Below are 16,831 nucleotides of genomic sequence, written 5' to 3'. Positions count from 1 at the left end.
AGCCTTGAGGAACTTGGAAAACCAGATAAGACACAGTTTTTATTTTCTGGTTTGGGTGGCAAGGCATCTACTATATTAAGCAGTTAATAACACAACCGTAACAAGTGGAGTTGGCTTTATACATGGCAAAGTGAAGGCTAGACCCCCTAAGCTATGGAAGCCTTGAGAGGAGATAGATCAAGCTGGCCTGAGGTAATTTTGTAGACAAGTCAGGAGACAGCTGAGCTCTATGTGGATTGGGGAAGAAGAGTATACGTGGCAAGTAAGCAGTTAGAAAAGATTCTGGTAGTCAGTGAGGAGGTTAGCCTGGCTTGAGTGGCAGGGGCTTTCAAAAACTAAAAGAAGACACACTTTGCTAAGAAGAGGAGCAACAGGACAAATTTGGAATGCATTCCAGAGATGACGAGAAACATTTAGAGATGTAGAGCAGAAGAAAACTAAAGAAACTGGTATTCTGTTGTATTTTTAAGGTTTGTTTAATGCAATCTGGCATGTAAGTTAGTGTCTGGAGGTTCAGGGGTCAACTGGAAGATCGGGCAACCCAAGGTGAGTCGGTAGGAACAATAGGAATAGAAAGGAGACAAATATAAGGTACTGCAAAAAAAAATTGAACTGTGCCAATTAAAAATATAAAGACAAAGAAAAAGGAGTAATATCCGAATGTTTATGGAGTAAGTAGTTCAAGGAAGGACTGTAGAAAAAGAAAGATATTACAAGGTGTCCTGGTAGAATAAATTGCAAAGTATTTTTAAGGCAAAGTAGTAAAAGTGGGTGGAATATCAAGGATCATGGCACTAGGTCACGGGAAGGTGTGGGAGTAGCGCTTTGTTTTCTTATTGAAGATTCACCAGAGGAAGGAAAGAATCATAGAAAACAAACCAACCTAAAAAAGCAAAATCCAAGCCCTCACTGTTAGTTTAGAACAAAGTGAAAAATTGACGTGAGGTGAAGAAAAGACCCATTATCTCCATTTAAAAAAAAATACTATACATTGCATGTTTTTTCTCAGGGTTATAGGGCAGGTGAGGGAGAAAACCTTCAACTGTCTCTGAAAAGGCCTATGGTAAATACTCTCATCCTATAGATCCAAGTCTTAGGGCTAGTCACTCCCCTGGGATCTTTTCCCTGTGTATTTGTATATTACAAACTAATTTTGCTCATTTAATTCAAATAGAGAAGTTGGTCTAGTTGTTTGTGTGTGGTCTGTTTGGATTTTTGCATTTTTACCAAAGCTGTTTATTTAAATGACTTATTTTGCTTCTAATTATCTTACATCTTTTTAAATTATTTCAAAATATTTTATCTATCATTTAATATTTAGTTCTGCAAATGCATAGGAAACAAACAAACAAACAAAACTTCCAAACCACAGCTGTGCTAGCATGAGAGGTACGAAGAAGCCTGGCCTGAAGACCTCAGTCTATATTTCACCTCCACAAATAATTGTTTTTCTTAACACCCTGTTCTTTCTGAAAACACAACTTAGCAAAATTTGAGTTAATAGTTTTGTTTCTTTGTTGAATGTCAATCCTCCTTACTCACTGTGAGGTACAGAAAGAAAAGACTGATATTTTTGTAACACTGAACACAGACCCTCAACTTACCAGGAGCCTATAGTGGACACTTAGCAAATGCTTATGGAATTAATGAATAAATAAATGAATGCCTAAATGATCATAATGACTTCCATGAAAAGGAAACCAAGTAACTTTTTGCTTATGGTTTGCTTATTGAAGTCCTTTGAGTACCTGGAAATAGTTGCTCAATTCTGTACCCAGAAGAACAACTTGGCCAGGAATGAGTGAAATTTTTATTCCATGTTCTAAGGTCCTATTTCAAATCATTGATCTTAATGTCTCAAGAAAATAAACCACATACTATCAGCTTTTTCCCAGAACTAATAAAAAATTTTCTCCTTTTTAGGACAACTAAGAGCTTAACCGAGGCCATATTAATAACAGAAAGAACAATAAGATGGCATCATAATACAGTAATTTATTACAATCTCTTATATTCGCCAAACTCTGGATTGGTACTAATCATATTGATTCACACTCCTTCAAAGCAGGAATTCAAGAGGTCTCCATAATTCTGGTTTGATTTATTCCATTATAAAAATTTTTAAAAAGGTGGAAAAATCGGCAAAATCTCTGTTGCTCTTTGTATAAAGACAGATATCACACTCATCGGAGTCAGCAGAGGTTGAGCCGGTGCCTCAGTCCTCTATGAGCAAAATATCAGTTTCATTCACTGACTTACCATGCATCTCATTTTAATGAGGCACAAGCCATGTTTTTTGTATTCATAGTAGAATGTCAGCTTTGATCAAGGTCTAGGACTACTCAGAACACTTTTTAAAATGCAAATCTAATCATGTCACTTATCTGCTTAATGTTCTATCATTGTTTCTCATTGTTCTTAGAAATCCTAAATCTTTAAAAACATGCTGCATGGCTTGCTGCCTGTTTTCAACTTAATTTGACACTGCTCGCCTCTTACTCAAGGTGTCCAACTGGGTTTGCTCAGCTCTTTTAACATGCCAGCCTTCGCTCTCCCTCTGGCTTTCACCTAGACTTCCCTCTTTGCCTGAAACTTAGCCTCACCCTCCACTCTATGACCACATCGGATCAACACCGATGGACTCTTCAGATAACTTTAAATTCATTCGACATATATTTTCTGAACAAATACCATGTGCCAGGGACTATTTTAAGCTTTGGAGAGCTAGACAGTAATTAAAAAAAAAAATTCAACTGTAAGTAGGAAAAATGGGTATGATCAATGGAATACAAAGAATTTTTAAAAGTAGATGACTTGTGAGGCGGTAGCTCTTTTTAGAGTTGATAAACACAGATGGTCTCTGAGAAGACATTCATACCAAGATCAGAAGAATAGAAAATAGTCTCACAAAGATCTGGGACAGAGGGAACAGAAACTATAAAATCTCTAAAATGAAAATGAGTTTGGTGTATGTGAAGAACAAAAGATGGCTGGAACAGGGAAGAAAAGAAGATACACGAAGCACAGGTTCTAAGGGATATGGATACAGACTTATGCAGGGTTTTGTCAGGGCAGAGAAGGAGTTTGAATTTTATTCTAAGTGAATAATGGATAGCCACTGGATAGTATGAAGCAGAAAAGTGAGCTGGTAAAATTTATGTTTTAAAAAGATAATCTGATTTTGCTGTGTAGAAAATTGATTATGTATAGGAAAAGAATAAAAGTGAAAAAGGAAAATAATATAAGAAGTTCAAGGAGACTTGACTTAGTTTGGTAAAGGGGTAAATGGGGAAAAAGGAGACAGATCTGGGATGTATGTTGAAACAACTCAGCAAGAGAAGCTGATCAACTGGATGTTAAGCATAAAGAAGAGTCAAGTGAAGGAGAATCTATAGTGTTTTTCCTTGATCATCCAGATGGATGGCAGTTGCTTGATCATAGAAATGGATAGCAGTGCCATCAGTATAGTGTCCTGTTGAAGACAAGACCGCTTGGGTTAGATCCTGGCTCTACCACTTAATGCTGTTTGACTTGTGTGACTGAATAAATTACTTAGTCTGACTTCTCACTTGTTTCTGAATTTGTGAAACTGGAAAAATAACAATCCTACCTCATAAGGTTACTGTGGGAATTTAATAATGTAATTAATGTAAACTGCTTAAAACAGCTTTTGAAACATAGTAAATCCTCAATGAACATTGCTATTATTATTATTGCTATTCTTGTAATTATTATAACAAAGGTATGGAAGAAAATGAAGTACTCAGACCTGAGAAAATCTACATATTTTAGCTATTAAATCTGAGTTACTCGTTAGACATCAACGGTAGAAACACATGAATCTGAAGTTCTGAGGAATATTCAGTCCAGATGATGCAGTTTTAGAAGTCACTTCCATAGAGCTGATATCTAGAACCATGTATGAAGTCCCAAGGGAAACATTATAGAGAAAAAAGGGAAGCAACCCAAAAATTATGCTCAATTTCACTTCAGCATTTAAAGATCAGTGTAATATAGGGAGCTAGCAAAGGAGGCTGAGAAGGAACAGACAGTGAGGGAGAAGGAAATCCTGGGGTGATGCCAAGAAACAAGCATTAAAAGAAGGGACAAGTTACCTGTGTCCTGTGCTATGGTCTCATGCATGATAAGAAAAGAGAAGTAACCAATGGAAAGAACAATCTGGAGTTTCTTGAGAATCTTGTCAAGGCTTTTTCAGTAGAGTATAAGAAATGGGAATTTGAATGCCACCTCCTCTTTTCTGAGCGTCTAGAATAGGTTAGCTCCTTTCTCATTGCACTTGTCATTTCTCTAGCACTTATCATATAGGCGATTGTAAAGAAAGTCAACTTTGCACTAAATCGTTATCTATGTAAAATACATCATTTGTATATTTATTCATTTTTTATCTCTCCTGATTGCTGGTAATCTGAATAGTAGAGATCACATCTATCTTGTTTTTCACAGTATCCTCAATAACTAGCAGAATGCCTGATGCATAATATCGCTTAATTTATATTAAACGAATGGCTGAATAAATAAATTAATAAATGACCCTTCATGACTGTACCTAAAACACACTTTTTAAAAAACTGACTTCTTCTAACTAATATTCACACTAATTAACACGATTGCTTTCAAATTATTTATAAGTTTTTGGCATAACTAAACAATTGCTTTTATTGAAGGCTATCTAAAATCATTTGGAAGTAGTAAGTAGAATAAAAACAGTAAACAGTCTACTTTGCACTTTATCTATCTAAAGTTTCTTTTTAAAAAGGACAAACAATGTCTCTACTCCAGGAGCTCATTTTAGCACTCAATATAAAATTGATTACTGCCCAGCCCTTATTAAAACCCAGTTGATACAACTGATATTTGAAAGAAGAAATCTATGGACCAAGTTAACCATTCATTGCTCTAAATTGGTTTTTAGCTTTATCCTATTATAAGTGAAATGACCAAATATCTTACCTGAATTGCATTTGGTTAGTTCTTTGCTGAAACATTATAGAAAGCGTGGCCCTCTATTATTATTTCTTTGGCCCTTACAGAGGTTTTATATAAATAATCATACATTGTGAATATTTCTACAACTTCTAACGACAAACATTATCACACATTTCCTATATGGTTTAGGGTTCCAAATAAAAACAACTCATATGAAACATTTCTTTGTAGTACAGAATAAACTTAGTAGTATAGAAAAACTTGTAGTGTGAGAAAAAAACTGTATAATTTTTTTCTGATTAATACGTGTGTTTCCCTTAGCTGATAATAACAATTATAAAATGCAGTTCATTACCCTTCTTATGTTGCTTCTAGGAGAGCGAGATATAAAACTTCTGTTCAATTTCAGTAGATAGTAAATGCCTAAGGTTTTGTATCTTTTCTCTACAATATATGTGTAATTATTCAATATGATTTTAGCAACCTATTTATGCATACTCATGTCACAAATTATCTCTACTTTTTTTGAAGAAGAAAGAGTATGAATAAATAAAAAGAGAAAGAATGTCCTCTTTTTCCTTCAGTTAATCCCAGTGATAATCCACTCTTCTTGGTCTTGCTCAAATAAAACCAATTCTATGGAGACAGTTTTAACTCTTCAAGTATGAACTAACTCCCTCTCCTACATTCCAAGAACACATTTGAATTATAATCTTATAAAATTTAATATCTGATTATATATTACTCTCAAATATGAGGTGGCATTGAGTTTTCTTATTTGTTTGTTTGTTTTAGGATTTAGAACAAAAAACAAAATCAATTGCAAAAAAAAGAATGACAAAACATTCTTTCACTTCAGGAATTAATATGATTTTCTTTTTAAGTTATGAGCATTACCTAGACTTTACTCAAACTTCTTGCTGCTAGGCTGCTCAGATTCAAATATAAATCCCAATCACTGCATCTGTATTGATTCATCTGATATTCTATGCTTCCTTTCTTGTTGTTCTGATTTTTATTTTTATATACCAAGTGACTATATACACATAAATCAATTAATAAACTCAAATTATTATAAAATATAAAGTAGAATATCATTATTATTCTCAACAGTATTTATTTCTCCCTTTAATTAGAATGAAAACTCTATCAAGATAAAGACTATATTGTTCTTAATTTTTATCCCTCATTGGAGATATTGCTAGAAACAAATGTTACATGTTTGATCACTGACCATACCAAAGTTATATTTATTTGTCTGATTAAAACTGAAGCATTATTAAATTATACATATAATTGCTCCTAAAATATTCATATCAAGGTTTAAGTAACATTAAATTTCCATCAAATAAAAATCTTGTTTGCCTAAATGAGATCCCAACAGTGGTATAAAAACTTCCTTTTTTTCTCTAAAAATAACATGAATTTATTCTAAATTAAGAGAGGTAGTTAAAACATATTTTTAACACTAAATTAGTTATGTATATTTTTTATTCTGGGGATTTGCAAATATATCATTTAGATTGTTTCTATCTTCAAAAACATTTATTGCACAATATCTCATCTTAATAGTGAACAAGTTATTTCATATTCTTTTACAATTCTTGTCCATGAGTACATATTTATCTTATTTACAATCATAATATTTAATATTATTTTCTTCTTTTAAGAAAACATAATCAAAACATTTCTTCGTAAGTTTCCAATATGATAATTTTCATTAACTATGAATTAGAACAATAAAATATAACTCTATTAACATTTATTTATTTAATATATTTTAAAGAACTATGTAACAATATACTAAATAAGAGAAGGCGAAGAATTAATACTGGCTGAGGACAGAGAATGTATGTAATCAAAAGTAAAAGAAAGTCTAAATGGTCACTAGAAGTGTGAGACCGAACAAGAGGTTACAGAGAGCTGTAAAATGAAACTGAGGAACTGAGGTTAGCATACAGAGCCCTGTAGCCCCCTGATGTTTTTCTCAACCTTATTGGCAGTTTTTCTTATCAATATCAATAACATTTCTCATCCAATAATAGTGACAGCCTATGTTTACCACTCCAAAGGAAACCACAAAAGAGTCTTGGTTGAGGAACTAACTCCAACCTGTTCCTAGCTTCCTCAGAGCTAGCATTGGAGGTATTTTTAGTTTTTAAGCTACTTCCTCTTTGCAATAAACAAAATATTTTTCTAAATGTGAAATGCTTTAAACTGGAACCTTGGCTGGTAGATAGCTATATGAATTTTATGACTGAAACATTATCACATTTTTATTTATTGCTAAAACAAACAAAGAAAAAAAACTTGTAATAGTTCTCCTCTGGGAAGGCAAATTCAAATCAACACTAATTACATTGCCTGCTTCAGACGTCCTGATTTTTCTGTCAATCATCTGAGAGCAGCAGTATTATAATTAGCTAGTTTGTACACTGGACCCTCAAATTCATTTACTTCACACCGAAACATCCAAATCAAAACACAGCTCAGGATTTTCTCTGATATGAGATCAACTCTTATTTTTGAGCTGATTTCCAACATTCTCCCAAGTGCAGACTAAACAGCAACACTTTTGAATCCCATATCCAAGAAACCTTAGCTTACCTTGTTATTGTTAGGCAAATCATTAATGATAATTACATAAATCTACAGTCTGTTGTAGTACTTCTGTCAGAAGAGCTGCTGATCTGGTTGTGGTAAACCACATATGCAAAATGTGTTGAAACAAATGTTCTAATAATTTATTTTTCATGAATTAATTCATTTAAATAGATTTTCATGAGGCCCAAAACATATTTTAGGGAGAAAGTGACCAGAATATTTCTATTCTAGAACAAATGTTCCAGGATGCTCCTACAAGTGTATCACTAAAAGAGTTTTGTACTTTACCATGTTGAGAGGAGGTCTATAAAGGACAGCTTATCCCTAGTGCTGATTATTAGTGTATGATGCATTTAACAGAAACAAAGGAACTAGCTAAAGGTTAAATCTTAGACTGCAATAGAGCCAGAATAAATATTTGACACTGGGAAAATCATCCATCAACACCAACACTGCTTGCCATTTTACAGACCAAACAAGTGATTGAATTCTTCATTTTTTTATCTGGTTAATCTGTTGTCCTGCAATACAATCATTCAGAGACAGGATATAGTCATGAATATAGAATTCAGATTGGATTACAATCAGGTCTTCATCTGTTCTGAACACATAAAAAAAATGGGCAAAACTTATATTAACATAACACAGTTCATTTTATAGAATCTTTATGTGAGTTCAACCAATAACATAATGAGGCAATGTAAGGGACGACAAAAGAATTTAAGTGCATGTGCATGTGCGTGTGTGACTTGAGTGGACATTCAAGCCCTTGAGAACATCGTTACCACAATTTGGAATTTCATTTTATATTTTCAGTCAAGAAATTGGCAACAGGATTTTCGACTTGAGAAATTCAGGAAAATATGAGAACAATAATAAAAACTGAGGTATAAACAAAACTATAATTAAAATTAAATGCAGTAGAGATATTCAAGATCCTCACATTAAAATGTTCCATAAGAAACAAATGACAATATTAAAATATTTAAGAATTAATATGACCATCTCTTTATACATCTTGTAATATACAAAGTAGTCACTGGTGAAAAGACATTAAACCCTGTGCAGTGAAATTACAAGAACATCTGAAGCAAAGCATGATTAGACAATATAGAGAAAGTAATGTGTACTCGAAGAAAACTACCGAAATATTTTATACCTACATTCATACAGTATATCTATTATATTATCTACCATATTACAAATTTAAAATAGCAAACCAGAAAAAGATAAAGATTTCAAGTTTGCATTGCTAAAATATCTCCTTCCTCAAGACATACAAACTTAAATGACAAAAGTTATTCTTTTTTTTATATTTTGAATTAGCATAAACATAGGATTATGATTATATAAAAGGAGTTAAAAGGATAATAACAGTGAAGAGGAAAAAACTGATCTCTAAATGACTAAAATATTTGATATTAACAATAATTATAAAAGAGAATATAATTCAAATCATTTTTAAAAAATATTTTAAAGTAAAGAATGAAAGAGGAAAGTGCCTCTTTGTGTCCAAATAACATTATAAATTATACCTATTTAAGTGTACCATACTAGATAAGACTTTGAGATCAACAAAGATTAAAAAAATAAAATCTTTTGAAATAATTGTACTCTCATAGTAAATACTAAAATAGTACAGATAAAGGTGTTTTATTCAATGATATAGTAATTATAGTCCCCCAATTATGATGCTATTAAAAAATTAAATTCATATAAGTAGAATACCAAGTTTGTCTTTTAAAATTGATTATTTCATAAAACAATGTTACTTTGCAAATAATTTCTCTGCATAGTTTTCAAAACTAAGTATCTCCATTTTGATTTTGTTATATGTGTATATGCATTATTGAATTAAATTCTTTTTTACTTTATGAAATCAATGTATGTTTTCCAAGTCAAATAATTCCACCAAAATACATTTAGACACAATATTTCTAATTATTATCTGACAGATTAAAAAGAAACCCAAACATACACTACCCTGGCAAATAATCATTTCACAAAGCCAGTCCACACACATATTCTTGAAGAGAATGAAAACTTGTTTCTAAGCTCATGACAAACCTCAGAGAATTTTATAGCATTGTAAAAAAGAAAAGTAGAAGAAGGAAAACTGTGTCCAGGGACTAATTCTTCTTTAGAAAGGCCCTGCCATTGTTGCCTTTTACAGTTCTATAAAGCCAAACCAGAAAGAACATTCCTCAACAATGTGAATAATTTTATTACCTTTACTTTTAAATCTTAAAATCAACCCTAGCTGTCTTTCGTCTAGTAATTTGTGAACGTATATAGTATTGAAAATATCAAAAAATTGGATTCAAACAAAGTCAACAAGCGTAGAACAATGGGCAAAACAAAGCAAAGCAAAACAAAACGAGTCAAAACAAAACTATCACATATTTCATGGATTAATGGTGAAAAAAAAGAGACTTCTTACCAAGTACCCCCAGTCGATAGTTGACTGTGATGACGATCACATTGCCATAACTTGCCAAGACACTCCCATCATATAAATTTCCAGTACCTTCCATATATGAGCCACCATGGATATACACCATCACTGGTTTGGGACCCCCACTGTCCCGAATATCTGAAAAACAAATGATTGGCAATCATTCTTATCCTCAAAAAACACATAATGAAGCAGAGAATATATTTTCCATTTTGGGGACAAAAGTATATGATTTTTTATATAGCTCTTTAAATTGCTGTTTCTGTTAAAGTGTTTCTTAAGCAACTCATATTGAGAGCTGTTGCAAAAAAGAGCAATAGATATTTACTGTTTACTATCTAAAATTTTGTTTAAAACTATAAACTGAATTATAATACTTGGACAAATTGAAAGTCGGTATGAATTTTAGTGCTTTTTGATTAATTCCTGACATGACAGTAGAAACGAAAGAAATAATAAAATAATAATGATTCTTTGAACTACTTTTTAAAAATGTTGTAGACCTCATATGGAAATTATGAACCATAAACTAAGGACAAAAGTAACACTACTATCGTAAATAAAACACTCTGTTTTTCCATTTCTTAATTACTGTATTTTGTTGAATGAATCTTAATTACAGTGAATAATTTATGCCCCTATTTGTGAATGTAATTATAACACTGTTATTCATTTTTTAAATTTTATTTCACTACTTAAGTACTGTCAGATGAATGTGTAAGCAGTAAAGCAATATATGTCTATATTTTTGTTGCTGTATTTAGGGGACTGTCACTTAAAATTATGCCTTAGTTGAGTCCAATTTACCTGCTAATTTTACCTATTCCTACTCTTTCGAAATAGAAAACAGCCTAAATTATATTTTTCAACTCTTTTTGTAACTGTTATACTCTTCTCAGCCCCACTTTGGTTCTATGATTTTGTTATGTAGACATGAGACAGGATAAAGCTAGTTCCAAGTGTAAAGTGCCACAATTTAGAGTGATGATGATGTAATCTCTATAGCTCTGAACTTTAATCAACTGTATTTACTTTCCTAAGATACTTCTCTCCAATTATGTAGCTTTCAACCAGAATTTTGAAATCATATATAAGGGAAATTGGATAATTTAATTGGTATTTAAAATAGACTAATTTCTATAGAAAAATTCTAAAGTGTAATTCGGCAAACATGATTTTAACTATCATGTAGATTAAAAATTGCAAAGCACATGTTATTGTGAATATATACACATTTAAAACATTACTATTACATAATAGTCCATCATCTCTTCTACCTACAATTAAAATAAAATTACATCAAGCATATTATATTTTTAAATTCCAATATAAAAGTGTATTTAAAAGCATGGTTTTGTTCCTTTGCTTTTGACAGTTTTTATCAAACTTAAATATTTAAGGTTGAGGGTTCAGCTTTCAGAATGGACTAATATAATATAAACTTTGAAAAAACTGGTGAGTATTTAAAGGATTCTTTACATTTCCTGTAAAAAAAAGATTTTTTAAAAATATAAATGCCTAAATATTTCTACTGTAATAATAAAGTGGTTTCTTTAAATGAAAAGTTATTTTAGGATCAATAATTGCAGCTCAACTGGTTTGTCCAGAATTTCTAGTTGGGAAACTAGCTCACTGCAGAACTGAGAGACTTTTTAAAAAGACAATTTTAAGTTTGACTTAATTTAGCAGGAAAACCTAAATGTATTTTCTCTTTAAATCCCTGGGAGAGCAATTGGTATTCACTCATTTGTAAAGATTTGGGGGCTTGTGGAGATGTTAGGTTTACGCAGAGAAAATAATCCTTTTGAATTTTTTAAACTATCCTCCTTAAATGCCTATTTGCTGCATATAGTTTTAGCTCATTCTCCTACTATGGTTGGCACTGAAAAAGCAATAATAAATTATTAAACTGAAATCATTAACTGACTGTTCACAGCAGACACTGTACTCTGCTAATTGTATGCTTGGAGGTAGCACAGAAGGGGGCTGTTTCAGAATTCTTCTTTAATTAAAATTACATAGAATTACAAAGCACCAACTGTGAACAGTAATGAAATCTTGGTAGAACCATTCTGTTCACCTGGAAAACAATACAGGCACACGTTGAGAAGACCTGCCACAGTTTATATCTAATAATAAAATGGAGTGGACACTGTTAGAAAACACTGAACATATGATGATAGATTCTAGGAACTATTTTGAGTGGTATCTATTTTTTTTTTAAATTAGACTTGAAAAGATTACTGATAGTTTGGGCTGGTTCTAATTTCCAATTTGTCTTTTAAAATTTCTCAAAGATTTCAGTCTTGCCTAAGAAGTTAATACGTCTAACAATTCTTTTCCAGAAAGTTCTATAAAATTCTAATGATGTGTTCTGAACAATATTTATTTTTGCTTGAAGTAACCCTGAAATTAATGCTGTATAGGCTGTTAATTACCAGAGTAAGTAAAATTCTTGTATAAACACCCTTTATATCGCAAATAAAATTTGGGAAAATGCTATTTTCTATTACTGAACAATTAGAGTTCTTTGATAGTGTTTTATCAGAGAGGGCCATCTTAGATTTATTTTGATAGTGTTTCATCACAGAGGTTTATCCTACACTTTACTTTTCTCCATAGTCTATAGGTGTTTTTGATTATTATAATAAATATAACTAGTTTAAATTGTATCTATATTTACTTTAATTTTGAAAAGAATCAGAATCTTTAAAAATGAAAATAATCAGACAGCCTACTATTAAATACTATCTGCTAATGCCATGATTTTAATAATAAAATTTTGGGGAGCCATTATGTCTTACTGCAAATATATTAGATGTACTTTAGTAATTCATAATTTATGACAGCCAATGGTTCCCTCCAAAACTTGTCTCATATCTTTCCTTGTATATAAGGTGGAATTCACTTTAGATTTCTGACTTTGCTTGAACAGTTGCTACTGAATTTACTAAAATCAAATGAACATACTCAGAGATGAAAACACTTGCTCTGGTTCAGTAAAACCACAAATGTTCATAATGTATGTTTGTATTTTATGTTGTTGCCATTTTTTAAAACTTTGCTAGGCATCTAGGTGCCTGAAAAGAATGGGATGTTAAGAGAGAAATACTGATGATTATTTTTCTTCTAAATTTTTGATAAGAAAGTAATTTTTCACATTAAAAAATAATAAACTTGTAATTTGAGTAGCACATTGGTTTTAAATTTTGGTAACTATTTTCCTTTTTCCTGATAAATCAAAATTTTAAGCCAAAGTATCAAGTATCAATAGATCTAGAGCAGTTAATGGGGATTTATTTATGCCTGACAACTAGTATTTGAATCACAATTCCTTTTAATCTTCCTAGTGGACAATTATTTGTCGCACAACTCCTTAACTACATTTACTGGTTTCTTTCTTATTTACAGACTCATGAAGTTTTTAATTGTCCATGTTTTAGAGTTTTTAGAATTTAACTCTTTTTAAATTGTGGAATATTACCTCAATAAAATCTTCCTCCAATATATTTAGAGATAGTTCAAGATATTTTTGTGCTCCCTACTCATTTTATGAACTTCAGTTATCATTTCAAATCAGCAAAATAATATTGAAGTTGATGGTTGTCTGAATTCATGTTTATTAAACAGTACTTAAAGGTATAATTTTTATTTTAAAAATACAAAAAATCTACAAACTCTATGTAGAATATAAAATTGCATTTGAATATTGAAATATTAATATTAAAGTATTCTTAGTACAGTTAAAAATTGTTTAAATATCTCTTAAATTCCCAAATGAATTGATAAAAGTATTTATTGCTTTACCCATTTATCACTTCAGATTAGTCTTTTCGGAACTATGAAAATAGCCTATAAAATATGAGGTTCTTTTGGTTATTATTAAACACAAATGAAAAGTGACACAATTGTGTTTGGCCTAAAGATGGCAAAAGAACAATGGCAAAGACACAGATGAGATTAGAAGTGAAGACTAGTGCTCCACTAAGAGGCTTGGATTAGTTTAAGTGACTGAAGGGCATGCCTCTGTGTCTCAGGTCACCTCTGAATACAGTGGCTTAGATAAGGACCTGGAAATCAGGTATAGAATAGGGTTATCAGGAAATAATGGAGAATTCCATTTAAATAACCAGATAACTAGACTTCCATCTATCTAAATAAGTGTTTTATCAAATAATTTATATTTGTCGCTTTATGTCCATTAATGTTGATTCAAAATTTGGAACAAATTAAAGGTGAAAATTGCCCTTGGTTTTTCATGATCAGTCAGGAAAATTATTGTAAAAGAAATTGCATAGAAGATGCTCAGACTTTTCTACAGAGGTTTTTATCCTGGAGGGTATCTGAATTTATCTTTCTTCTCTTCTAAACAATTATCCAAAACAGCACCACAGAGGAAGAGACTAAACATGAATCTACTGCTTTGGCATTCTACACTTCTGAGCATTCAGAAATATTTATTGATTTGATAACTTTTATGACTGACTGGTTTATTGCTTAACCTGAATACTGTCAATGTAAATAGGATTTAAGATATTTTTAATGACTATTTAAAAATGTTACATATGCTTCAAAATAGGTCTTGAAATAGAGTCATATTTACAGGGCTTAGCTCTACTATAGTCACACAGAGGTATCTTTTGTGAACATGTAAATGTCTTACTTGATGCTATTTTTTTACTATAAGAAAAAATCACATTAAATCATTAATAAAAATATTTTTTAAAAATAGAATAATGGGGTATACTAATCCTATGAGTATTTTGAGAAAATTTGGAGTTTACAAAGCTACACTCTAAGAAGTCCTTTATACTTAGGTATTATTAGATTAAAAAATGTCTAGGAGTTAAGAAGGTTTAACAAGTCCCAAAGCCCCCAAGTAGAAGCAGTCTTCTTTAGAGCATTGGAAACAGTAAACTGTGTCCTCAAAGTCAATAAATTTCCTGAGTGTTTGAATATTTCAAATTTCTAATGGTATTTTTTTAAAAAATCACAATTTGTATTTTGATGATGCTTATTTTTATTTATTTAGCATTCAAAATTGTAACTCTTGGCAGCTACAATGATTTATTTTAAATATTAATGATTGATTTGTGTTTAATCTTTAATTCACTGTTGGGGTTCATAGTAAATAAATTTTTAATCAAAGGTCAAAAATTTCATGACAAAATAATTCTTAAATATTATAAAACTAATAGCATCCAATTTAATTTTTATGCTTTCAATACTTTTATAATTTTTCTACTATGAAGTAGTTTATTTAATATATATCTCAATAAAAACAATTCAAATTGTAGTAAGGATTTATTCATTCTTAATTGTACTTAATAGAACTAGCACTTTTGCTGGCCTGCTTATGGATTATTTTATTTTGGAAAACCTTTCTTACCATATTATTAACATCTTTATGAGATTTAATTTCTAAGATTCTGAGAATTACTTTTAAACCTTGGATTACGCTAATCATCTCTGTAAGAATTATAACTAAGGTAGAATAAAAAAAAAGCTGGAATTAAAACCAAGATGAACTGAAAGAATCAATGGGCCTTTCTACACACTCCACTTAACACTAGGTAAAGTCCACAATGGAATGAGAAATGTCAAATCAATGTAGTGTGTACTTAGATTTACAAAGAAAATCAGAATTATATGTCATAAGGAAGTTGGAAAGAGAAAAACCTGTTTTGATATTAATAAAGTAGGAAATGTTTTAGTACTTATAGTTGGCAATGCTTTGAAAATTAGTATAATTTTATCTGCCAATCTAGAATTATGTGGCTTTGAAATTAAAAGATATTCATATAATCTTATTTTAAAAAAAAAAAACCTATAAATTTTACCCAAAATATGCACTATTTGGGGTCCAGAGTGTTTTAGCTGTCATAAAATGTTCACTACAGTTATCTCAATAGATATGATGTTTTATCTATAAAATTTCACTTATTTATGTGATATTTAAGCAAATCAACAAAAAACACTATTTTTAAAATATAAACTTTATATGCTTAAGAAACACTTTATATCAGCTTTTAGTTTTGTCCTCCTATTATTGTGTTTGGGATTCTTTTTAAGCAAATATCAAATATAAAAATTAAATACATTTTGATGTTGGGTAAGATATTTACATATATTAGAAAACATGCAGAATGGGTACAGAGAGACTACAGGGGAAGAGGTTGTTAGTTCAAAGAATATGGACAAATTTCAGTCAAAACGTGGGATGAAACATATCAAAAGTCAGTTCAAGAAAACAAAAAAAAATGCCCCTCTTTTTAAAACATTTTAATGGTTGGTATCAAAATGTAAAACTTAACATTCATTTTATAAAAAATTAAAAATGTATATTTATATGTAACAACAAGCAAGAAGACAAAACACATCAAAAACGGGAATTAAAAACAACTTTTTAAAAAAAGACAAGAAGTAAAAAAATAGAAAGGGGTGGAAAAAGTGACTGAGGCCCTTGTCATGCAAATAGATTTGGTGGAAAAAAATACCTTCATCTTCAGCACCGTCATTATCACCTAAATCATCTGTCTGTTTCTTTGTAAGGGGACCTAGGATTGAGAACGGAGAAATGGAGGGAAAAAAAAAAGACAATTCAAGAATAAACAAGACTGAGGGGAAAAAATAAATGTAAATACTAAAATTCTCAAGGATATTTCCAAAAAGAGTGGGGAAGTGTTTAAGTCAAAGTTGATTATCTATTTTGTTTAAGAAAAAAATCCCTTTCCCCAAAATATCTCATTGAAGATTTGATTTGTGATTATTTCCAGCATGAAAAAAATACATTCTGGTTTGAAACTAAAGTCATAAGCAAAGAAA

The 16,831-nt window shown here is 30.8% G+C and overlaps 1 protein-coding gene and 1 long non-coding RNA gene across 15 annotated transcripts in view; one reads left to right on the top strand and one right to left on the bottom strand.

Moving 5' to 3' along the window:
• NLGN1 (neuroligin 1) overlaps positions 1-16,831 on the bottom strand; it is a 957,494-nt gene that overhangs the window by 403,470 nt on the left and 537,193 nt on the right. For 10 of the 13 annotated variants that reach the window (XM_039865058.1, XM_039865066.1, XM_039865062.1 and 7 more), the window contains 2 exons: positions 16,504-16,563; positions 9,992-10,144 (listed from right to left, as the gene is read on the bottom strand). In XM_039865058.1, the coding sequence (XP_039720992.1) occupies positions 9,992-10,144; positions 16,504-16,563 (213 nt within the window). The remainder of the gene's footprint in view (positions 1-9,991; positions 10,145-16,503; positions 16,564-16,831) is intronic. The other 3 variants (XM_039865067.1, XM_039865069.1, XM_039865068.1) reach the window with 1 other exon arrangement.
• The window catches only part of LOC120604400 (uncharacterized), a 149,911-nt gene that overhangs the window by 10,758 nt on the left and 122,322 nt on the right, over positions 1-16,831 (top strand). The gene's annotated exons all lie outside the window — the stretch shown is intronic.

This window comes from Pteropus medius, unplaced genomic scaffold, assembly GCF_902729225.1.
Source record: "Pteropus medius unplaced genomic scaffold, Ma_sr-lr_union100, whole genome shotgun sequence".
Taxonomy (NCBI): Eukaryota; Metazoa; Chordata; class Mammalia; order Chiroptera; family Pteropodidae; genus Pteropus; species Pteropus medius.
Note: the sequence above shows the minus strand (reverse complement) of the source record. Positions and strands in the feature narration are given on the sequence as shown.